The sequence below is a fragment of the Podarcis cretensis genome, assembly GCF_951804945.1.
Source record: "Podarcis cretensis genome assembly, chromosome: 8".
NCBI lineage: Eukaryota > Metazoa > Chordata > Lepidosauria > Squamata > Lacertidae > Podarcis > Podarcis cretensis.
In genome coordinates, this window is record NC_137177.1 from 19,601,302 (window position 1) to 19,625,737 (window position 24,436).

The 24,436-nt window shown below is 48.0% G+C and overlaps 1 protein-coding gene across 1 annotated transcript; it reads left to right on the top strand.

Annotated features, from left to right (window-relative positions):
- Positions 1 to 1,673: 1,673 nt before the first annotated feature.
- Positions 1,674 to 22,620, top strand: HAUS5 (HAUS augmin like complex subunit 5). The gene is made up of 19 exons (XM_079986050.1): positions 1,674 to 1,861; positions 3,650 to 3,712; positions 4,555 to 4,587; positions 5,977 to 6,001; positions 6,268 to 6,400; positions 6,629 to 6,788; positions 7,125 to 7,200; positions 8,509 to 8,588; positions 9,366 to 9,426; positions 9,572 to 9,699; positions 10,393 to 10,471; positions 11,904 to 12,049; positions 12,369 to 12,531; positions 13,492 to 13,572; positions 16,579 to 16,724; positions 17,675 to 17,789; positions 19,316 to 19,454; positions 20,441 to 20,573; positions 22,128 to 22,620. The coding sequence occupies exons 1-19, from the start codon at positions 1,755 to 1,757 to the stop codon at positions 22,270 to 22,272; spliced, it is 2,013 nt and encodes a 670-aa protein (XP_079842176.1). The 5' UTR covers positions 1,674 to 1,754; the 3' UTR covers positions 22,273 to 22,620.
- Positions 22,621 to 24,436: the final 1,816 nt, after the last annotated feature.

Genomic DNA, 24,436 nt, shown 5'->3' on the forward strand with positions numbered 1-24,436 from the left:
CATTTTGGCTAATCTACTTTATTTACATATAAACACACACGGAGCACTGCAACATGGCTCCCTCTCTCTCTAGCATCAGACAGCAAAGAGAAAAAGACAAAGGAAAATGGTGTCTGGGTGGGTTTTCGCTGAATTGGCAAAAAGTAGCACTTTTATTGGGGCAGCGGGGAGAGAGAGATTCCCCCAAAAAACTCAAGAGTTTTGTCTGGATTTTAACTTGTGGGAAAAAGGTTGGGATGGGGAAAGAAGAAAGATGAGGAAGCTTTTTCAGCCCAAGGACTGCATTCCCATCTAAATGACCTTCCAGGGGCCGCATGCCATTGATGGGCAGGGCGAGAGGCAAGAGGTATGGTATATATTATAAATTTGTACAGAAGGCTAGTTTTTCTTCACACCTGTCTTTTCTCCATCTAAGCAGCCCCATGTAATGCACATTGCAATAACCTATATATAATTTTATGGGTGACAAAGTCCACACTATATTGGACCACAAACAGCCACAGCTGCTGAACTAACCATAACTGGAAACTGGCACTCCTGACCACCAAGGCTACCTGAGCCTCCAGAGATAACCATCAGGTCAAGGAGTGCCCCGGAGATTCGTACCTGCTTCTTAAGGGAAGTGTGTTGTGGGTTTATGTTACATATACATAAACTGATCGAATATGCGCAGCTTGCGGACCTAACATATAGAATAAGAGAACAAGAAGAACATACGTTTAAAGAAGATCGGAAAATGTTTATTGAATATACAGGGAGAAATTGTGTACACTTGAAAGCGCTGGCATCATTAAGATAAACAGTGCAAATAAGTTTTGATGGATGTAATAATGGAATTGCGGAAGTGGAAGATGAATGCCGGGCGTGCTCTGGTCCATGGGGTCATGAAGAGTCGGACATGACTAAACAACTAAACAACCAGTTACAGATAGGTAGCCGTGTTGGTCTGCCATAGTCAAAACAAAAAAAATTCCTTCCAGTAGCACCTTAAAGACCAACTAAGTTAGTTCTTGGTATGAGCTTTCGTGTGCATGCACACTTCTGAAGTGTGCATGCACACGAAAGCTCATACCAAGAACTAACTTAGTTGGTCTTTAAGGTGCTACTGGAAGGAATTTTTTTTGTTTCAACTAAACAACAACAAAAAATAATAATGGAATACTGAACGGTTTAATTTATGTGAAATATCCAGGGATTTATGATATGCAAAATGAACCATGGAAAGAGAAGAAGGGAAGTAATTTATATTTTAAGGATGTTTAAATGAGTATTCTAAATTGTAAAACAGAATATATATATATATATATACACATATACATACATACATATATATATATATATACACATACACACACACACACATATTTCGGAACGCACGCATAAGTCATAAAGAGGGCTAAGAATAAAGATGCAAAAAATGTACTGTACTAATAGGAATAGCAAGACAATCAGACACGGCCTTTCGGGCAGACGCTCAGCCCTCTCACAGCCAACCCGAAACTACAAATCCCAGCAGCCTGTGCGAAAGCGGAGTCTCTTTTTCGCACTCTTCCCCTCCCTCTCCGGTTACACGTCCCGGCAGCTCTTGCGACATGGGACTACATTTCCCGGCGTGCCACGGGAAGGTGGGTGGCGCCCGGGAGGGAAGGCGCTTGAGTTGAAGTTCCGCGCAGGCAGCAGGAAAGAAGAAGCAGCAGCAGCAGCAGCAGCAGCATCTGCGGGAGAAGTTCCGTCGAGGCGCGGCTGTGGTCGGGATGGAGTGGGGCAGCGGGGCGTCGCTGGCGCAGGAGCTCCGGCGCTGGGCGGCCGAGGAGATGCAGCTCCCGCCGGACAGAATCCCCTCCGAGAGTGCGGCCCGCCGGTGGGTGACATGCGGCCCTCTCCTGCCTCAGGCGGCTCCCTGGAGTGTATTTCAAAAACTCCAGCAAAGCGAGTGCCTCTGAGCATGTGCAGAGTTCAGGGCCTTACGCCTCTGGTGACCCAGTTGCTGGGAATCTAGCGGGCCGGGGGCTGTTGCACCTAGGTCTTGCTTGCAGGTTTATTTTATTGCATGTAGAATTTGAAAGGAGCCTTTTCTTTTGCTTGAACCCACAACCCTGAGTCTTACGCTCCACCGGCTGAGCTATCCCACCTCAAGCTCAAGGTGGCATACGCAGTTCTCCCCCCACCCCGCCTCATTTAATCTCCACAACGACCCTGTGAGGTAGGTTAGGCTGAGAGGCAGTGTCTGGCCCAAAGCCAGATTCGGTGGGGATTTGAACCCAGGTCTCAAAGGTCTTAGTCCAGTACTCTAACCACTACACCATGCTGGCTCTCTGGTTTCCCACAGGCATCTGGTCGGCCACTGTGAGAACAGGATGTTAACGCTAGGTGGGCAATTGGACTGATCCACCAGGGCTCTTCTCTTAGATTTACAGGACCTTTGTTGGCTTAAGTCTGCTCTCAGCCAGCAGGGAGGAGGATGGGGAGAAAACTAGAATAGGCTGAAACAAAATAAATAAATAAATAAATAAATCCTTCCAGTAGCACCTTAAAGGTAAAGGGACCCCTGACCATTAGGTCCAGTCGTGGCCGACTCTGGGGTTGCGGTGCTCATCTCGCTTTATTGACTGAGGGAGCCGACATACAGCTTCCGGGTCATGTGGCCAGCATGACAGCCGCTTCTGGCGAACCAGAGCAGCGCACGGAAATGCCGTTTACCTTCCCGCTGGAGTGGTACCTATTTATCTACTTGCACTTTGACATGCTTTCGAACTGCTAGGTTGGCAGGAGCAGGGACCGAGCAACGGGAGCTCACCCCGTCATGGGGATTCGAACCACTGACCTTCGGCAAGCCCTAGGCTCTGTGGTTTAACCCACAGCGCACCTTAGAGACCAACTAAGTTAGTTATTGGTATGAGCTTTCATGTCAATAACTAACTTAGTTGGTTTCTAAGGTGCTACTGGAAGGAATTTTTTTATTTTATTTTGTTTCGACTACAGTAGACCAACACGGCTACCTACCTGTAACTAGAATCGGCTGAGTCCACCTATCATTGACTCTGCTTCTGCCTGCTGTGGGTCACCCTATTTTCCATTCTACCTGTTCTAATGGGGCTCTGGCTGCAATGCTTGGGCCTGCGATGGGTGTTAGAAGGCTGCGCCTGTAACGTTTTCTTCCAACAATGTCTGTCTTAGAATTCCAGTCTCTTCTAAGCAGATTAATTCCACATTTCCCCGTTTAACCCAGTTGTGTACAGCAGGGATAAAAATTGTCCATCAGAATCTGAAACCTTACATAAAATGCCTGCTCAAACAAAAATAGTCCTCGCCAAGCACTGGATGTTCAGCAGGGAGGGGAGAGAGGCCCACAGTTCTGAACGTGCAGGTGGGTCTGAGCCAGGGGGGATTGCTAACAGCGTTTCCCACAAAGACCTCCTCGGCCAGGCAGCGATATAACGAATTGAGTAGACCTTAAGGGATTCTGGTCCCAAGTTATTAAAGGCTTTGTAAATTAATCCAAGAGCCTAGAACTTTGCCCAGAAGCATATGGGCAGCAGTGGAGTTACATGCTGGTTGCATGTAACGGATTGTATGTTAGTCGCTCTGGAAGCCTTTTTGGCTTATGAGTGGGATATAAATGCTTTCCATCCTTTCCCCTATTCTCTAGGATGTGCTCAGGTCAGTGTGCTGAGATCTGGAAATTCGTCATCCAGCATGTTCGCCACCAAAGGTAAGAAGCTAAATGGATTTGGCTTTTTGTTTTCGTCACACTGAGGAGCTGGTAGATGTTGGCTGGACTTCATGCTGGCTTCAGCCGGTGGGAATTGGAGTCCAGCACACAACTTTGAGGGCCACAGGCTCCCCGTCTCTCGGGTGAAGCTAGCTACCCACATTCAGCAATTCTTTGGCATGAGGGATTTTGCTACTCCTGGGATCCTGTTTGCGTTCATGGGACGTCTTGGGAAGCAGATGGGCTGAAACAGCCACATTTATTATTGGCTCTGTTCTCGTGCCTTTAACGCTAGGCTGAGATACTTAGAATTACAGAGTTGGAAGGGACACTGAGGGTCATCTAGCCCAACCCCCTGCAATGCAGGAATCTCAGCTAAAGTACCCATGACATATGGCCATCCAACCTCTGCTTAGAAACCTCCAAGGAAGGAGAATCCACAACCTCCCGGGGGAGTCTGTTCCACTGTCAAACAGCTCTTACTGTCAGAAAATTATTCCTGATGTTTAGTCAGAATCTCCCTTCTTGTAACCTGAAGCCAATGGCTCAAGTCCTACCCTCCAGAGCAAGAGAAAGCAAGCTTGCTCCATCTTCTGTGTGACAACCCTTAAGTTATTTGAAGATGGCTATCGTATCTCCTCTCAGTCTCCTCCTTTCCATGCTAAAATATACTCAATTCCTTCAGCCATTCCTCATAAGGTTTGGATTCCAGACCCTTGGTCACCTTCCTCTGCACATGTTCCACTTTGAAATTGGGGTGACTATTTTTTGGCACAGAGATCAAGTAGTGGGGGATACAATGCATTTCACTGACTTCATTTTTCTCTTTGTTGATACTATAGGACCGTAAAGAAGATCCGGGGCAACTTGCTATGGTATCCTTTTGGTGGGCAATGTGTCAGAAGTAATTTCCGCTGACCTAAACAGGAGTTACTCCCTTGTTACTAGGGTCTCCAGCGTTCCACACCTCCTGCTGCTAAGAGTTATCCCTCCTCTTTTTTTCACCCTTTGCAACAATGGTGTGGCAAGCAAAGTTCAGCATTGGGCAAGTTCCTTTGCCGTTGTGCTGTAGCTCAGTGGTAGAGCATCTGCTTTGCATGCAGAAAGTCCCAGGTTCAATTCGTGGCATCTCCAAGTCGGGCTGGGAGAGGACCCTGCCAGAAACCCTGGAGAACTGCTGCCAGTCAGAGTAGACAGTTCTGAGCTAGATAGCCCTGTGGGCTGATTTGGTATAAGGCAACTTTCTGTGTTCCTCCCCTTTGTCTGCTTCTCCATGAAGGAGGAAGCAGCACCGGTTGGATTTCTGTAGTGTATTTCCTTTTTATAATCTGCCATTCCTCCAAGTAGATGCTTTCCACCACTCCCTTCTTATCCCACCACAACAATCCTGTGAGGGAGACTAGGCTAACTTCTGCCTGTGCTTGTTGTCATTTTGGCACCAGGATAGGACTTTTATACTTTCCCAAAACTTTGCATTTTTAAGTGTTGGGGCTTTTTTTGCCTTCAGTAGCCTGACATCCAAAAATTCAGCAGGTGAAGCTTTGCCCACTATTTACTTCATGCCAGGGATGTATTACCTGCTTAATTTGTATGCCTGGCTGTGGTTAAAAGAACAGCAGCAGAGGCGCTCTTCCCCCACCCCCCAAAAAGAGGCAGCCCTGCTCTAGAGGGCTGTAGAACAACCTTTCTGTAGAACAACTTTAGTGCCACTGCCTTCTTCATCAGTATTACTCCAAATGATGAACTTGTTCCTGTTTTCTGACTTCTGTCTAAACACATTGCTTACATCTTCACCACAGTTTACTGTGTTATAAGCAAGCCTAGCCCCTTGCTGAGCTCTCACGCTCTCCTCTTTTGCTCCCTTGCCACATCCATGAAAAGGGCTTTGGTGTTTCATGAATCGCAGCTTGGCATCTCATCCAGACCCAGCAAACTATGGTTGATCTTAACATACAATTTGTTTGAAAGACATCAAACCATAGTTTACAAAGCTGGCATTTTCAACACACCATTGTTAAGATCAACCACAGCTTAGGATGTGGATGTGAGCACTGAATTGTGATTATTCATCAAAATAAGAAGCTTCCAGACTTTTTTTTTTTAAATGGCTATTTACCTCAAGGGATGGAAGTGGGAGCACACCTGCAGCAGAGAAAATTGGTTTCTGTACTTGTTGGCTTTTTGTGCGTTCTGGACATAGTTGTTGTAGCGACTAAAGAAAAATGGGAAACTGTTGGTTTTCTTAACCTGAACCTTTCATGTAGGTACCGGCAGATGGAGGAGACTGAGGTGAGAGATCCCTGGGAGGTATTTGGGTGTTGCTGTTTCTCCGTGTGGCTTGGGCTTTGTAATCTGTGGGGAAGGGGCTGCCTTTAGGATGTGGAGGGGGAGAACTTGGAGATAGAGGCCACATTCACACCCTACATCTGTGGGACAGTGGGGCAGGAGGAGGGTTGCCTTATGTCTATGAGTATTGTGGGCAAATGAGGTGTGAGTGAGCTTAAATGTGCCACGGCAGAGTTCTACCCTAGCAGGGCTAGTGTTTTTCTTCCCAGGGTAAGCCCAGCAGTTCAGAATCAGAGAAGGAACGCCGTAAGCAGCTGGTCCAAGACATCTCCCGCCTGCGGGGGGAGCTGCAGCAGCTGGACTTGCAGATTGAATCAGCACAGCATGAGCTCGTGGCGGATGGTGAGTGGGAAGACGTTGGCTCAGCGGTAATAAGGACTAGAACCTTGAGTTGTTCTTTAAAAAAAATAAAAAAGAGGCCAAAACTAATGCCTATTCTAGCACTTGTGACAATCCAACATGGGGGATCTTTGTTGTTATTCTAGCACTTGTGCAGAGATCCCAAAGTTGCGTGGGAGTACCCACACGGCCCAATTTGTGATGCACCCTTGCTCTCGTCTGGTCTCTCAGAGGTCTCCCTGGAGACGGCGCAGGAGGAGATCCGGGATGCCAAGCGCCGCAGCTTGCTGCTCAAGGCGTACTCTGCCCGGGTCGCAGCAGAGCGTCAGCAACTGCAAGCAAGAGCGGCAAAAGTCGGAGGCCGTCTGGAGCAGCTGCAAGAGATGGAGAGGTACAGTCCTCCATTTCCAGTCTCTTGGATAGGCAGGGCACATTCGTCCAGAGTAGGGAACCAAGAGCCGAATGTGGCCCTCCCTGCCCTTGGAACTCTTGTGAGGCCACGCCCCCTCTCCAGGCCACACCCCTCACTGGCCCTGGCTTTGCCCCCTCCTTGATTGCTTTTGCCTGGATGGAACTCTGATGACACCTCTCCCTTGCCCGGGTGGCGGATGAACAGTCACTTTGTATGTGCATTAGTTGCTTTGCCCACAATGGTCATGCAGGAATGTTTGAGAGATTTGCCCAGCCGCTGGAAGGGGTTCTCTCCATTCTAATTTGTTTTCTGTAGGAAGGCCAGGACAGCGGTGGTGTTCAGTAAGAAAGCCCCGGAGCCTGGATTCCCCAGCTTGGAGCCGGAGGTTTTGGTGAGGACTTGTGGATTGCTTGCGGGGAAGAGGGCAGAGTAGCTTCTTGCAAAGGTGTATTTACTTGAGATCAGGGAAATTGGGATTTCCAAGTACTTATTTACTTTGTAGTACTGGCTTAAGGACAGCTTTTTCTGGTCAAAGTGTACGTACCAATGTCTGGTTATTTATTGGCCGAAACCTTGATTCTGAAATCATAATCTTTTAATTTATGGTGCTTATATCCCAACTTTTTTCCCTCTCCAAGGAGCTCAAGGCCGCACTCTCCCTCATTTAATTCCCACAATGACCCTGCGAGGTAGGCTAGGCTGAGAGGCAGTGACTGCCCCCAAAGTCATCCTGTTCCCACAGCGGCCAACCGGATGCCTATGGGAAGCTTGCAAACAGGACCTGAACCCAACAGCACTCTTCCCTTCTGTGGTTTGCAGCATCTTGTATTCAGAAACATGTTGCTTCTGACAGTGAAAGTAGCCATCAGGGTTTGGAGCCAGTGTTTTCCTTCTCCAGGAATTTGTCTAATTCTCTGTTAAAGCCACACGAGTTGGTGGCCCTCAGTGCATCTTGTGGGAATGAGTTCCATAGTTTAACTATGTGTGAAGATGTTATTTCTGTCCTGAATCTTCCAACATTCTAGCATTGGCTGTAGTGTTTTTGCACGAGTTCTAGCACGTGCCAAGGTTCTGCAGTATGAGACCAGACACAGTTTTCGGGGCACGTAATTCAGTAGATTTGGAGGGCTGTTTTGGGTGTATGCACTGTGGAAGCTCAGTCAAGCGGTTAAACTCACTGCAGAAAACAGGCACTTAGCAAAGTTGTCATTTTACTAGGCCAACACCAACATGCACTTCACATACATACACTATTTATAGATGTTATAAGTTATCTCCTCTCTCTGAGCCCAGAGAGGGCTATTTGCTTCAAAGTCCATTGCTTGCAGAGTCCTTCAACTTAACGAGTTGTCTGAAGTCTGCCGATTTCCCAACTTCTTCCTCAGATGATCTCTTCAAAAAATATTCACTCAAACCCACAGTTTCATTATATAACCTTCCACAAGTCCTGCAGTCCCCTACCACCAGAACACACAGCATGCTGTAACCTGAGTTTTTATACGCAAAGTTTCTCCCAAATCTGCCCCATAGCAAAGATAAAAGAGTTAGCCTGCCAGTGCATTGTGGGGATTGAGCCATTGTCTCTGCTGACTCATGGAGAATTAACCTGTTAACTGCATTTTTTAACAGGCTGGAGGTAGGTGTATTTTTTTTGGGGGGGGGGAACCTTAGCTGAGGTCTGTCCCTTGTTTCTCTCCAGCGAGATGTCCAGGAGGCCTGCCAGCTGCGCTTCCACTTCCTGAAGACCCTCTTTGAGCACAGCGTATCAGGGCATTTTCCGTAAGAGCCTGTCTTCCACCCGTTTTCCACTTCCCTTACATTTTGCCCATGTTTTGTATACTTTCCTCCCATTAGCCTTGCATTGTAGACCTCTCCCTTGCTCCACGAGTGCCCAGCTTCCGGATTTCACATTGGGTATCTAGAAAATGAGCCACAGTCTCTTTGGACGGCCCAACATAGTGCTGGCTAACCGAACTGGGACTCTGAGGTCTCTGCTGCAGTGCTAATCCTCCAATTTTTTAGATGGGGGGGTTTGCTTTAGTGGGACTTTGCCTGCTTCTGCCAGGTTACCGCTATCTCGTATGATTCTATGAGTTGTGATGGGCTGAACCTGGGATCTTCTAGAAGGAAAGCAGTTCATAATTCTACTCCCCCCACAAAATTCCTGCACTGGCTCCCTGTCTGCTTCCAGGCTTGGTCCAGTGCCATGGTGCTTCCTTTCTAAAGCCCTTACAGCTAAAGACCCTCTCCCCATTTCTACACCCACACAAGTTTGTCCTTTCCAGACACCTTAGGTCTTCAAACCATTTGGGAGTGCCCTTTCCCTTTTGGTATCCTTCCCCTTCGAAAAGCATCCTGGTCATTCTTACCTGTCCTTTTCTCCCTGCTTCCCTGAGCAGGTTTGGGGGAACCTGCAGCCCTCCAGAGATGTTGCTGGATTATGCATGCTGGGGGTGATGGGAGTTGTAGTTCAGCCACATATGGAGGGCCACAGGTTCCCTGCACCTGCCCTTGAATTTCTAACACTCTCTCTCTTTTTCCCTTGGCGTCTCTCAGCAGCGGAATGAATGAGGAGCAGCTGAACCCTTCCTACCAGCACTGGCTGAGCGTTGTGGAGGTAGGACCACACATTGCTGAGCAGCAACAAGGAAGCCTGTTGCTGTGCTTGGACAGCCTGCTCTATGACTGCCTGTGAGCAGTCTCTTCTCTCTCTCTCTCTGTCTTTGAGGTCATCCTCACTAGCTTTCCCTGTCTCCCCACAGAAAGTAGCTGGCTCCCACCCTCCAGCCCACATCCTTTCAGCCCTGGAGCACCTTGCCTTGCAGAACACACAGCAGCTGCAGGAGCTCACCACCAGCATCAACATTCCTAGGGATGTGGAAGCCCTCAAGTAGGTCCTGCCCTGGGGGAGAGGGGTGGCGGTGTTGGGTATCCTGGGCTAATGACACCACCCAGCACCCCCGGGCAGCCTCTGGAGAGGTCCGGAGGGTGGCAGCATGAGAACGGGACTTTTTCTCCCCAGGGAGGCTCACCTAGTGCCTTCATTTAGGTGCCAGGCAAAAATGTTCCTCTTTAATCAGACAGCCACTGATTGACAGCCAGTGCCGTGGAAGGCGGGATTATTGGGTTGTCTTTGTCTTTGTTTTCATTGTGTATTTTCTGCTTTTTTATATTGTGATGTTTATTTCATGAAATGCCCTGAGACCTGGGGTGTATAGGGCAGTATGCAAATTTAATTAATTACTAAATAATAATAATAATGAGCCACAGCCAGGGAAGGTTGTGGCCTAGGGAGAGGAGGCATGGACTGGGGAGAAGGTCTGAGGTTCTTCACTGGCTCCCGTTTCAATTACCCGCAATGTTTCTCTGTGGGTAACTTTACCTGGCTGGCCCCGAACCAGCTATTTTTTATGGAAGCATCGCTGTTCTTTGGCACCAGTAAGTCCATCAAGGCTCGGGGGAAGTGGTGGGGGTGGAGGGAAAAGCACAATGTCAAGCAATCGCTCAAAGTCAGAGTCTTCCCCTCGGTATCTGATGAAGCACTTCGGGGTCTACAGTTCTCTCCTTTCTGCCCCATGCTCAGGTTTCGCTATGATAATGCCCACCTGGAGGATGTCTCGGAGCCAATGAATGACCTGCCCTCTGTCCGGACCCTCATCCAGGTAACGGCCCTTGGCGCTCCTTGTGGCTGAATGTATAGCTATGGTTCACAGATCGTCTGTTTTATCTCTCGTGAATAGGGCTGTCAAACACCTACCTTGTCTGAGTTTCTGAATGAGTGCCATTTCCAATGCAGCTTTTACTTCGGCCGGTTCATACATTCAGTTCTTCACTGCTTGAAGGTGCTTGTGCTGCCCATATTCACTCTTGTGTGAATTCTGAGAGAGCTAACTAAAGACACCAGTTATCTGAAAACTTGTTTCCTTGGAAGTGTATAATTGATCTCTCCAAATTATTTTGGGCAGCAGGATTTAAGGCGGATCTGGTGATAAGGACATTGGAAGCTATGTTTCTGAGCATTATTCAAAGAGCTGGTCCTGACTTTTAAAGCCCTAAATGGCCTTGGCCCAGTATACCTGAAGGAGCGTCTCCACCCACATTGTTCAGCTTGGATGCTGAGGTCTAGCTCCGAGGGCCTTCTGGTGCTTCCCTCACTATGAGAAATGATGTTAGAGGGAACCAGGCAGAGGGCCTTCTCGGTAGTGGCACCCACCCTGTGGAACGCCCTCCCATCAGATGTCAAGGAAATAAACAACTCTCTGACTTTAAGAAGACATCTGAAAGACAACCCTGTATAGGGCAGTTTTTAATGTGTGATGTCTTACTGTGTTTTAATTTGTTGGAAGCCGCCCAGAGTGGTTGGGGCAATCCAGGTAGGTGGGCGGCATATAAATAAATTATTATTATTATTTATTAGCTACCTTCTGCTGAGTCCCTCGAGTTCAGTTCTGTCTGCACTCAATCGGCAGCAGCTCTCCAGGCTTCCAGACAGGGGCTTTTCCCTGCCTTGCCTGGAGATGTCAGGGATTGAACCTGGGACTTCCTGTGTATGAAGCAGATGCTCTGCCACTGAGCCAAACCTTCCCCAGCTTTGTCAGCACTGTCATTTTCCATAGGGGTTGGGTGCCAAAGAAAAGGGGGAGCTCATAGTCTTTGCTTTCCTTCTTCCTGGTTCAACATCAATTGATAGGAAGTGCCTACAGAGAGTGGTGAATACAGCACAAGATATTATGGGCTGTCCCATGAATCCTCTGGATGAAATAGCAGAAGAAGGTTGCCTCAGGAGAGTGAGGAAAATTCTCAGGGATGATTCACGCCCTGGCCGGCACTTTCTTGATCTCCTGCCCTCAGGCAGAAGATATAGAAGCATGATTGTCGCACCAACAGGGTAAAGAACAGCTTCTATCCGTGGGCTGTGAGGCTGCTGAATGAAAAGATAACAAAAGGGCAACTGACTTTCGGGTTTGGTGGGTGTGCGTCAGTAAATGAGGAGAATTAAGACTAAGAGAGCTGAGTGGGGGGTGCTTGTGTAATCTCACTTTATACAAGTTGTACATGTGACAATAAAGTATTTCAATTTCAATTCCTCTCCAGGAGGGCTGGAGCAAGTGCGAGATGCTTTGTGTGGAGCAGATCCCTTTAAATGCCCAGGAGAGGAGCCTCTTGGCTCGGCTGGAAGCTGTCGTCCAGGAGATGCATAGCCTGCTGTCTGATGACTCGGAGCGCTCTATCCTGGCCAGGTGAGAAGACGGATCTTGCAGCTGCGGTTCCTTCAGGGGAGACCATGAACAGCAATGGAGCTGTGCATCTCACTTTTAAAAACAAAACTCTAAGCCAGTGTTTCCCAAAGTGGGCGATACCAGCCCCTGGGGAGGGGGCCGTATGCTGGAACGACCCAGGGGGGCAGTAGTAGTCTTGGGTGCAATTGGGGGGTGTTGAATAAAAATAAGGGCAGTGGAAGCAAACGGGGAAATACCCATAAATAAAATAAGTGCACTGTGTTAACAGATACGTGTCAGGGATTCTCTTCCCCCTTTTTTTCATGCCTCCCATCCCCAGAGCTGCGTTTGAGCTGGAGCTTCGGGCCGTGCGGTTGAGGGGATACAGAGACGGACTTCTGCAGGGCTGCCGGGAGCTGGAAGAGGCAGTGAGGACCCGGCACGAGGAACTGCAGGCTGTGCAAGCTAAACGCCAGAGCATCCTGGACTTCCGCCACCTGGTGGTGAGTGGGTGGAAGGGAGGATAAATATTCGAGGGGGAAAGAGTTGTGTGGGTCTCGGGATCATAGGTGTGTGGAGTTGGAAGGGGGCCCCCAGGGTCATCTAGTCCCACCCCCCGCCATGCAGGGATCTCTTGCCCAACGTGGGGCTTGAACCCACGACCCTGAGATGAACAGCCGGCATTCTCTACCAACTGAGCTATCCCAGCAATAGATCCAGAGAATCTGAGGCGTAGGGTCAAAAGCCCTGAGACAATACTGCTTAGAAGCCATTTTGGCATGTAAGCAGGATGTGAATGAATAATAATAATTTATTATTTATACCCCTGCCCATCTGGCTGGGCTTCCCCAGCCACTTTGGGTGGCTTTCAGCAAAATATTAAAATACAGTAATGCATCAAACATTAAAAGCTTCCCTAAACAGGGCTGATTATACAGAAGGATGTCAACTTCTAGGTTAGGAAGAGCCAATCTTGTTTCTCTCTCTCCGCCCCCTGTCCCCCCCCCCCCGCATAAATATAATGGACTACAATACCCATCATACCTGGCCACAGGCCATGTTGATTGGTTGTGGGGCCTCTGGCAACATCTGGCAGGTGCTGTATTGATGGAGGTTGTTAAAAGCCCCCTCTTTCCCTTTTCAGAGTGCCCTGTGAAGTGGAATGGTTTGTTTAAACCACTCTGGGAATTTTAGCTCTGCGGGCGTCTCCTGACAACTCCCAGCACCCTTAACAAACTTCAGCTTCCAGAATGCTTTGGGGGAAGCTGTGACTGAAGTGGTGACATACTGCTTTTACTGGATGATGTGAATGTGGCCATGTGTGTGTGTGCGTGTGTGTGTGTGCGTGTGTGTGTGTGTGTGTGTGCCTCTGCCATTAGGAGAGGCTTTGGGGGAAGGGCGTGCCTTGTGCAGTCTTTTGAAAAGTAGCTCCTTAATCTCCCTTCTCTGCCTCCTTCCTGCAGAATGAGAAACAGCAGCACATCCGGGCGCTCATCAAGGGAACGTCGTATCTTAAATCACAGCTTCGCAAGGACCAGGCAGAGGCAAGATCTGAGGCTCCCTTTCACCTCCACACAAATGATATTTATGGCCCGGGGTGGCAATGTGCCAGAATCTGTTGCTTAGAAATTGGAAGATGAAGTCTGGCTATGTAAAAAGGAGGGCATGCTAGATGTTGGGGTCAGGCTAAGGGGCAGCAGCAGATTCTGAGAGGACGAGTGTGGACTACCAGCTCCCATCAGCCCCTTGCAACATCCCCATTGGTCAAGGCTAATGGGATTTGTAGCCCAGCCTGGTGCCCTCCATTAAATTATCTTAGAATTGTAGACTGAAAGGGTCATCTAGTCGCCAGGTTCCCCCATACCTAATGCACCATCTGCTTAAAGCCAGACTGGTCATGCTACAAAATTCATATGCTGGACCTAAGAATCTGCCTTATGCCAGGTTGGTCTATTTGCCCACCCAGCCCAGGATTATCTCGTCTGACTGGCACCTGTGGTTCTCCAGGATCTCGGGCAGAGGTGGGTCTTTCCCATTAGCTGTTTCCTGGCCCGTTTAACCGACGAGCACTAGGAAAAGGCATGGCATAAGAGGAAGATGAATTTGGAGGGAGGAGGAAATCTGCCAACAGCAATGCAAGTTCTTAGTTGAATGCTGGTCTTCTAATGGCCAGCTAGGATACAAGAGCTCGGGGAAGAGGCACCAAAAGTTGCTGTTCTCTCAGCTGCGCTGACAGAGTGGCCCTACACCCCTATTCCCTCCTCCTGCAGCCTGATGTAACGACTGCTGCCGGGTGACCATTGATAGAGGATGGAGGACAGCTTCTTAGCAGCAAGGATCGTGGCATTTAATAATAATAATAATTTTATTATTTATACTCCACCCACCTGGCTACGTTTCCCCAGCTACTCTGGGCAGCTTACAGCACATAAAAAATTGTAAAACATTAGATATTAAAAACTTCCCTAAACAGGGCTGCCTTCAGATGTCTTCTAAAAGTCAGATAGTTGTTTATTTCCCTGATATATGATGGGAAGGCATTCCACAGGGCGGGCGCCACTAGCAAGAAAGCCCTCTGCCTGGTTCTCTGTAACCTCACTGCTCACAGTGAGGGAACCACCAGAAGACCCTCGGAGCTGGACCTCAGTATCCAGGCTGAATGATGGGGTGGAGATGCTCCTTCAGGTATACTGGATCGAGGCTGTTTAGGGCTTTCAAGGTCAGCACCAACACTTTCTTTTTTAAAAAATAATTTTTATTAACAGGCCAGTCAAATCACATTATTTCCAAATCACATTAGTTCCAAATTATACAGCCAGATTTTTAAATTTTGTTGGGGGTACCCATACTTCAAGCTCCGAACGGGGGTCCAAGCATCACTTTTATATTGCTGCTTTAATTAGACAATTCTATCCAGTTCTGTCCAGATAGTCTCTTTATTACTTTCTTCATCTTCTTGTTGCTATCATATATTCCTTTCTTTGCGATCTCTGATAATCTTCACAAGCGGGTTGGAAACAAACATCCTCTGTGTGGGTTTTAGATGCACCCAAAAATCATATCACAAAGGGACAGACGCCATTCCACACTTCCGTAAAGAATTTATCCTTGGTCTGTCCTTTAATTTTCCCAGGCTTGCCAAGTATATCACAGAGGGCTCTGCCAGGTTTAGATCACATTCCAATCATCATTCACATTCCGATGATCCTGGTCCTTCGCCCCCCGTCTTTCTTAGACAAGCCTGTCTTAACGAGACGCCATTTAAAACTACGTCATAAAAACTTTCCTATGTTCTCCAATGTTTACCAATCCTCTCTTTGATCAATAATTCACTCTACACAGTTCTTGAATTCCTGCTTGTGATTAATAAAATGCAACGATCTTCTTTCTGGGGTGGAGGGTTATTAATACTCACATAAGGCAAACAAAAGAAAAGTTTTTTCCTCCACCCCCCTTCCGTTTCACTCCAAACATACCAGTCTCTTAATGGTGATTCATCACTTGATTTATTTGTCCCGTCCGTCGCTCCGGTCACAGAGATCCATTAATCAGCAGTCTTATCTCCCGAACTTCGCTTGATGTATGTGCTTTAGCTTCTTTCCAATTATATGTTTCCAATTATATTTTCGAGCTAAAGCGAACCAGGGCGCTGATTGGAGGCAGCGTCAGGAAGAGCCGACTTCACCGAGGGCTTGTGCCAAGTGACCAGGCACCCCCTTCTTTCGAATCCGGGGGTGCATTATGGACACCACTGGCAAGGCAGTCCCCCCCCCCATCTCCTTGGGGGGGTGGGAAGGCTGCATACTTCCCATAGCAGCCTCTTAATTACCTCGTGTGGATCGGAGAGATGTTATTGTCGGCCATCTTCCAATGCGCCACCTGGTGGCCCCCCAGCACCAACACTTTCAATTGTGATCGGAAGCGTACTGGGAGCCAATGTAGGTCTTTCAGGACCATTGTTATATGGTCTTGGTGGCCATTCCCAGTCACCAGTCTAGCTGCCGCATTCTGAATTAGTTGTAGTTTCCGGGTCACCTTCAAATGTTGCAGTAGTCCAAGTGGGCGATAACCAGAATATGCACCACTCTGGCGAGACAGTCTCAGCCTGATTACCTGATGGAGCTGGTAGACAGCTGCCCTGGACATAGAATTGACCTGTGCCTCCATGGACAGCTGTGAGTCCAAAATGACTCTCAGGCTGTGCAGCTGGTCCTTCAGGGGCACAGTTACCCCATTCAGGACCAGGGAGTCTTCCACACCTGCTCGCCCCCTGTCTCCCCAAAAACAGTACTTCTGTCTTGTCAGGATTCAACCTCAATCTGTTAGCCGCCATCCATCCTCCAACTGCCTCCAGACATACTGCCACTAGAGTTGTTCCTGACCCAAGTGGGGCTCTGCAACGTTGAGGACTAGAAACTTTCAAAATAAATATTACAAAAAGTGCAGCGAGGAGACCTGGGATTCCATGTTCTGCACCTGGAAGCAGAGGTACTGTGCTTACGTGGCATCTTTGTGACCATGCTGGTTTTTCTTTTATGTCTCTCCATCAGATCCAAGACTTCATAGAAAAGAAACTGCTGCCTCAAGAGCAATTGGTGAAGGGAGCAGCCGAGCAACTGGAGGATAGGGTGGACCGCGAGGTTCGACAGTTTGGGACCATCGCTCTGCCTTGCCTGTTGCGCCGCGATCTCCCTGCGTGAGTCCTCCTTCTCCCCTCCCCATAGATGAGCAACTCTGTGGGCTCTAGAAACAGGACAGCCCTACAATGGGCTGCAAGAGACCTACTTCTAAGTTTCTCATTTTTAAAAGAGCAAAGTCACGCTTTGGCCATGTCTCCCGAAATTGTTGAAGCTGGAGAACTGGCTGCAAGTAAGAGTAGGCTTCCCTGATTCTGGTGCTCCCCAGATGCTGTTGAACTGCAACTGACCATGGACCATGCTAGAGTTGAGACAGCAGGGTGGGCAAGGCTGCTAAAGACTTTTGCTGCTTGGAGGCGGATGGTTAATTGGTCCTGGCTCCTCCTGTGATGATCAAAGCCGGAATATATTGGCTGGAACAAGTACAAATAGTTAAACTGTATTCAAATGAGATTGGTGTGGGTTTCAAGTCTTGTCCTTCTTTGATGCACAATCTAGAGGGTGGTTAATTTATATTTTAAGCCTGACAGCGCTTAGAGCTGTGTGTATCCCATGGCCCCATCTGCACTACACATTTGAAGCAGTATCATGCCACTTTAAATTGCCATGCCTTCCCCCAGAGAATCCTGGGAAATGTAAAGGGTGCCAAGAGTTTCTTGGGAGTCCCTTATTCCCCTGCCAGAGGTACAATTCCCAGAGTGGTTTAGCAATCGGGGAACTCTGGGAATCGTGACTCTGTGCGGAGCAAAGGGCTCTCCTAACAACTCTTGCTGGCCTTTACATTTCCCAGGATTCTTTGGGGGAAGCTGTAAAGGATTCAAAGTGGTATGATACTGCTTTAAATGTATAGCGCGGACTGGGCCCATGTTCATACCTCAAGCAAGCACACAAATGTGTATGCGCTGGGATCAGAATGCATCCTCCATCTTTCATTTGAAGACAAGGTGTGGGGTGAAGGGGAAATCATGAGCCCTTCTTTCTGACACACACACCCCCAAAAATATTTCAGGTCACAGCGAATCCCTGCCCATGAGCTTTCTATCCACCGCCTGAGCCGAACAGCGCCAGCCGTGTACCAGCCCTTCCTCAGTGTGTGCCAGGGAGTTGCCTTCCCTCTCTACAAGGTGAGTGCCTCTCTGCTGCGGGCTTGGTTTATATCTAGGTGGAGTGGGGGGAGGAAGCTAACTGGGCTGGATCACTTGAAATAACTTTTTCTCCCCCCTCCACCTCCCCACAATAGCCCAGTGGTAGATCCCATGCAGGAAGTCCTGAGTTCACCTTTTTGTTTATAGCAGGACAGCAGGCACTCACCTGTGACACTCCAGCTTTTGCTAGACTGCTACTCCCATCATCCCCAGCCACCATGGCCCAGAGGTCAGGGATGGTGGGAGCTGTAGTCCAGTAGCTTCTGGAGGGCCTCAGGTTAGCTGTCTCTATGTTAAAAGGATCAGGAAACAGGTGGTGGGAGTCATACTTCATGGACAAATAGCCTGGCCTGGTGCAAGGTCGCTTCCCCATGTTCCTGGGATCCTGCACAGCCTTTTTTGCAGGCTCCTTTTCTAGCAAGAAAAAATGTGTTCTAGCGGCTTCACATTTTATGCAGAAGCCGACATAATTTCCATGGCCTGTCTGTGAAAGCAAAGAGCTCTGGGCGACCCCAGTTCCGTGAAGTGTGCATTTGTATTCTGTATGCACCTTTAGGTATGCCCTAGTTTATAGAATGCTGGTGGCGCTGTGGGTTAAACCACAGAGCCTAGGACTTGCTGATCAGAAGGTCGGCGGTTCAAATCCCCGTGACGGGGTGAGCTCCCGTTGCTCGGTCCCTGTTCCTGCCAACCTAGCAGTTCGAAAGCACATCAAAGTGCAAGTAGATAAATAGGTACCACTCAGGCAGGAAGGTAAACGGTATTTCCGTGTGCCAGAAGTGGCTTAGTCCTGCTGGCCACATGACCCGGAAGCTGTACGCCGGCTCCCTCAGCCAATAAAGCGAGATGAGCTCCGCAACCCCAGAGTCGGCCAAGACTGGACCTAATGGTCAGGGGTCCCTTTACCTTTACCTTTTTACTTTATAGAACAGGACAGAATTTTGTTGGATTAGTCCATCGCTAGGGTTGGGCGATAACTGGTTTTCAACATCATGACAGATCAGCTGCTAAACATTGCGATATACTGATATGTCACAATGTCTGAAATAATGTAGAGGCATTGGCTGGCTTCACAGTTTCTCCCCACATTGTGTGTGCGTTATGCAAAAATCTCATCATGATTTGCAATATATTGCCAGGTCAAAAATTGTGAAACTGATATCATACTGGTTTTGACTTCAAACTGGTTTTGGGCAATATATCACTATATTGCCCAGCCATATCCATCAGCCGTATCAAGAGAACAAAATGCAGTTCATTGCCACATCAAACGAAACGTCTGTTTCTTGGGTGAAATAGCTGGAAATTAAACATGAAGCTTTATTTTAAATAGGGCTGCTACTTGTCAAAATGACTCGGTACCCTTAACTCCGAACCTTTACTAGTGGTCTAAAATCTGCCCTAGATAGGTTTTTCTAAAATGGGAGGCCTTCCCGTGTTGCTCTTCAGCATCTTGTGTTGATGTCTGCTGTGCCCTGTGCTCCATCATTCCTCTCTGTCTCCAGGCCCCAGAGGAGCTGCTTGTGCACACCACAGAGCTGAAGAAGATGCTCATGCTCCTGCGTGCCCAACTTGGCTCAAAGCAGAGGGCGCTGGGAAGCCTGCAGCGCCAGCTGGATAACTCCCCAGAGCCAGATGCGCAGGGTGAGTCAACCTTAGCGTGGCACGTCTTGGAGAAGGGAGCCGTGGCTTGTGGGTGAAGCATCTGCTTCCCATGTAAAGGTCCCAGCTTCACTCCCCAGCACCTTCAGTTAGGGCTGGGAATATCCACTTCCTGAAAGAAAGGGGGAGGTGTTTTTTCCTACAGCCTGTGGGCCACATTCCTTTCTAGGCAAGCTTTTGAAGGCCATGTGCCAGTTGTGGGCGGGTCCATAAGCACAAGTGGGTGGAGCAACAGGTGTGAATGTTATCCCTTGTACAATAGGCTGGTTTCTACACACACACACACACAAACACACACAAATCGCCCCCTCTGTATTCTGCATTCAAGTAAGAGGCATTATCGGAGTTCCTGCCCAGCCAAAACGCTGGAATGGGCCTAGTTTCCTCACCTGTGGCCCTCCACCAATGGCTCAACCAATCCCCATCAATGTTCTTTCTCAGGAACACTGGAAAATACCTTATATGCCAGTGGTTTTCAACCAGTGTGCCGTGGCACCCCTGGGGTGCTGCAAACAACAGGGGCTACTTCGGTGCCTGGAGGACTCTCAAGGAGAGGAGAGAGGAGGCTGAGGGAACACTCCACAAGGGAGGGGTTTCAAAAGGGGGTGACGGGCTACCGGCTCTGCAGACAAGGGGTGACATAGCTGGATTTCTGAGGCTCTGAGCATATTTCCCTACAGAGGAGCAGCAGAAGGAATGTGATTGGTCAGGTGAGCTGTGGACTCAAAAAGGTTGAAATCCTCTGTCTTAGGCTAACTCCAGGAGGCTAACTCCTTCCGTTCTGTGCTAGGCTTCATTGGTGCAAGCAGGGAGTTGCTACTATCCTACCATACAATTTCAAAAATGCATTTTTAGTTTCCATTTTTACGTATGATGTGGACTAACCCCTAGGCCACCCACAATAGTTACTGCTTGATACTCAGCGAGTTCTTCCCAAATCTCCCTCTCCCCCCCCCCCCCGTCCCCAGCTCTTGTGCGGGAGGTGCAGAGCCACGATGAGGAGCAGGTCCTTGAGCTGCTGCCCCGGATCCAGCGCATGACGGATCAGTGCCGGTGTCGTATTGAGCGTTGGCAGGAGGTACAGGCTGTTGTGGACGCCTGGTAAGTGGAGGGAGGTTGGCAAGGCATTGTGGGATATATTCCTGAGCCTAGTCCCTTCCAGATGCAGTTGGGACCACAACTCCCATCATCCCTGGCTGTTGCCCATGCTGCTTGGGGGGCTGATGGGAGAGGGTGGACTCAACATGGCAATCTACGTTTGGGTTAAAGGTAAAGGTAAAGGGACCCCTGACCATTAGGTCCAGTCATGGCTGACTCTGGGGTTGCGGTGCTCATCTCGCTTTATTGGCCGAGGGAGCTTCCGGGTCATGTGGCCAGCATGACTAAGCTGCTTCTGGCGAACCAGAGCAGCGCACGGAAACGCCGTTTACCTTCCTGCCTGAGTGGTACCTATTTATCTACTTGCACTTTGACGTGCTTTCGAACTGCTAGGTTGGCAGGAGCAGAGACCGAGCAACGTGAGCTCACCCCGTCGCGGGGATTCGAACCGCCAACCTTCTGACTGGCAAGTCCTAGGCTCTGTGGTTTAAACCACAGCGCCACCCGCGTTCCTAGACCTTTGGGTTAGGGCAGCCTTATTCAAACATGGGTCCCATCATCCATGAGGAATAATGTGTGGATACTGGGGAATAGATATAGGACACAATATAGATTTTAACCTCTAGGAAAACCTCTGGAAAAGTGATTTGAAGTTCACAGCATATTATTCTTTGAAGGAGAATTACTTGACAATGATTTACAGATGGTATTTCACTCCGCGTAGGCTTGCTAAGATGTATAAGGCAGAATCAGACAAGTGCTGGAGATGCAAAGAGATGGAGGGAACGTTCTTTCATCTGTGGTGGACTTGTAAGAGGGTAAAAGAGTATTGGGAAATGATCCATAATTAATTTTTAAAAAGTTTAAAAGTACTTTCCCCAAAAAAATCAGAGTCCTTTCTGTTGGGGATAATTCAGACTGAAATTCCCATGTATTAAAAAAAGGTTATGTATGTATGCTACTTGCGGCCTGTGTTTTATTAGCCCCAAAATGGAAAACGAGCGAGGCCCCAACCAAAGAAGAATGGCAACTCAAGTTGACAGAATATTCGCAGCTTGCACTTAACATATAGAATAAGAGAACAAGAAGAACATACGTTTAGAGAAGATTGGAAAACGTTTATTGAATATATGTTTTGATGGATGTAATAACGGAATACTGAATAGTACAGTTTTTGTAAAATGTGCAGAAATTTATGATATGTAAAATGAACCATGGAAAGACAAGGGAAGTCATTGATATTTTAAGGATGTAAAAATGAGTGCTTTAAATTGTAAAACAGAAATATATATATATGTGGAATAATGTGTGGGTGGTCTAGTATCCACCCCAATGCAATGGCATGTTGTGGGATGCACCTGCAAAATAAACCCCAGTCTGAAGGAGCCCTAGTTGACAGGGATTTCTGCATTCACCCTTAAAAAAGAGAAAGAAATTGGTGTACAGGACCCATCAGCTCTGAGGTTCTTGGGTTTTGGGGGGTGAGGTGGGGGGGGTCCTGCAAAAAACTATCCCAGCTGCCACTCTGAAAACCCCTCTCTGTTTTCCCTCTTCCAGGTGGGAGCAACCCGCGCAGTTTGTACTCCCCACCGAGCGCCGCCTTGGCTTCACCCTACAGCAGTGGCTGGAGCGCTGGACCCTGGCTGCCAGAGTTCTGCAACAGAAGCAGAAGCAGCAACACCAGCAGCAGAGCTGGGTCTGAGACCAGGGTGGGAGAGTGCTGGGCATTCGTGTCAAAATGGCGCACACACACACATGCCACTTGCTGGAATATAGGTATCTAAGCCTAGCTGCACTCATTACCGAAGGGGCACGGCATAGGTCAGGTTGCTGTGGGGAGGAACCTAAGAGCGGTCTGTCTGTCTGTCTGTCTGTCTGTCTGTATCTCTCTCTCTCTCTCTCTCTCTCTCTCTCTCTCTCTCTCTCACACACACACACACACACACACACACACATCCCAGCATCCTTTCTTGCTGTAAGTTACAATTTGATAAGTAGAATGTGCCTTCATATTTTCTAATTCTTTGGAATAAATCTTGCTGCATCAAAACGTGCCTTCATATTTTCCAGTTCTTTGGACTAAATCAAAATGCCATGAAATCTCAGTCAAGGGTGGGGGGGGTGGGACTTGCTCCCATCCTTCTGTGGCCTGGCTCAGCCATTTCTAACTTCTGCAATATGTGCTGCTGCCCTGCGATTTTGGCAGCAGTTCCTCACTTGTACACCTGGCAGGATCCTTCATTGGTTTGTTGCTCCTCCCCAAGAAAGCAGGGTTTCATCTAAGGCTGGGGATGGGAGTTCTGTGGCCTTGCAGATGTTGGGACTCAGACTCCCATCAGCCCCAGGCAGGGATAGTGGGAGTTGTTGTCTAGCAACAACTTGTGGGCCACTGGTCAACCCCCACCTGAAGTAAGGCTAAGGTTTGTGGTGCTCCACAGGCCAGGTGGACATTCAGAAAACAGAAGTTCTACCATCTCACAGCAAAAAGGGAAACCACCTTAGAACATCTGCAAAGCAAATTGGCTGCCTTTTTAAAGGCAGCATGGTTTGGCACTGAAAAGGGTTTGTGTTGCTTAACCTACCAGCAGTCTCTTGATTCCTTTATTAACAGCAAACATCATGTAATTTATGTCATCAAAGATGGCTCTGGGTCTATCTTGAATTGCAGTGCAGGGGAAAGGATATTTTCACCATTTCCCATACACATAAACCCACTCTGGTGTTTGTGGTGACGACTTGGAAAAATCTTTCCTCTTTGAATCCTAAGAAGCAGGTTCTGCAACTGGAGTTATTCTGAAAGTTTGCCATCTTCCACTGCAGGCAGGCAAATGCACATACATACATACATTTGCACTCTGTCTCTCCCACTGAAAAAAAGGCTATGGTACCCCACAAAACAAGTGGACATTCAGAAAACATGTGGATGTTTGCTACGAATTGGAGAAATTATTCTAATGCTGTATATGTCTATTCAGAACTAGTTCCGGTTTTTAGTTCGTTACTGTTTTTAGTTCGTTACCTTACTCCCGGGTAAGTAAGAGTAGGAAACTGACCAATTAGACTTGTCAATTGCACTGTAATCCTGTCCATGTTAAATGACTAAACACGATGGGGAACTGTAACCGTACTTAGATTCATGGTGCGTGGTTTTTTGAAAAGCTGCTAAAATTTTGCTGCTTCCTTTCAGCCATGGCCCCTGCAACCAACAGAGCTGAGAGATATTTTCACCCACCTAAAAATTACGCTTTGGGTTTGTTCGTTTGTTTTATTTTCATACTACTATGGTACATAGTGCTTTACAAATTCTGGAAGGACGGTTCCTCTGCCCCAAGTGGCTTACAATCTAGCCACTGACCCAAGGGAGGAAGGCAAAGAAAATTCTCTGCATATTATGAATACTGTATGTATAATTGGTAAAATATTCAGCAAATGAGGCATGGGGATGACGGAGGAGTGGAGGAGAGAGACACCAAGGAATTACATACTCTTCCCACCCTGCTCTATTTTGTTCCAACTAAATGCCCAGGTATTTTCTGCTTCTGACCAAATCTTCGTCTTTGTTGTTCCCTGCTCCATGAGTGGGGAGCAAAAAGCAATAAACTCTCACTTTGTCAAATAATAATTAATAATATATTTTTTTTATAACTTGCCCTCCCCAGCTAAGACTGGGCTTAGGGCGGCTAACAACCAATAATAAAAACAAGTTGATTAAAATACAATTTAAAAGATTAAGGTACAACATTAAAACATTAGGATGCAGTCTCTTCATAGGAGGAGAAAGGAAAAAGAAAGAGGGGAGGGAATCAAACTGATTCTAAGCCAAAGGCCAGGTAGAACAACTCTGTCTTACAGGCCCTGCAGAAAGA

Coding starts and splice junctions, on each gene's coding strand:
- HAUS5 (XM_079986050.1), top strand. CDS start 1,755: ATGGAGTGGGGCAGCGGGGCGTCGCTGGCGCAGGAGCTCCGGCGCTGG. Junction 10,472..11,903: donor CTGTCCGGACCCTCATCCAG/GTAACGGCCCTT, acceptor ATTCCTCTCCAG/GAGGGCTGGAGCAAGTGCGA. Junction 12,050..12,368: donor GAGCGCTCTATCCTGGCCAG/GTGAGAAGACGG, acceptor TCCCATCCCCAG/AGCTGCGTTTGAGCTGGAGC.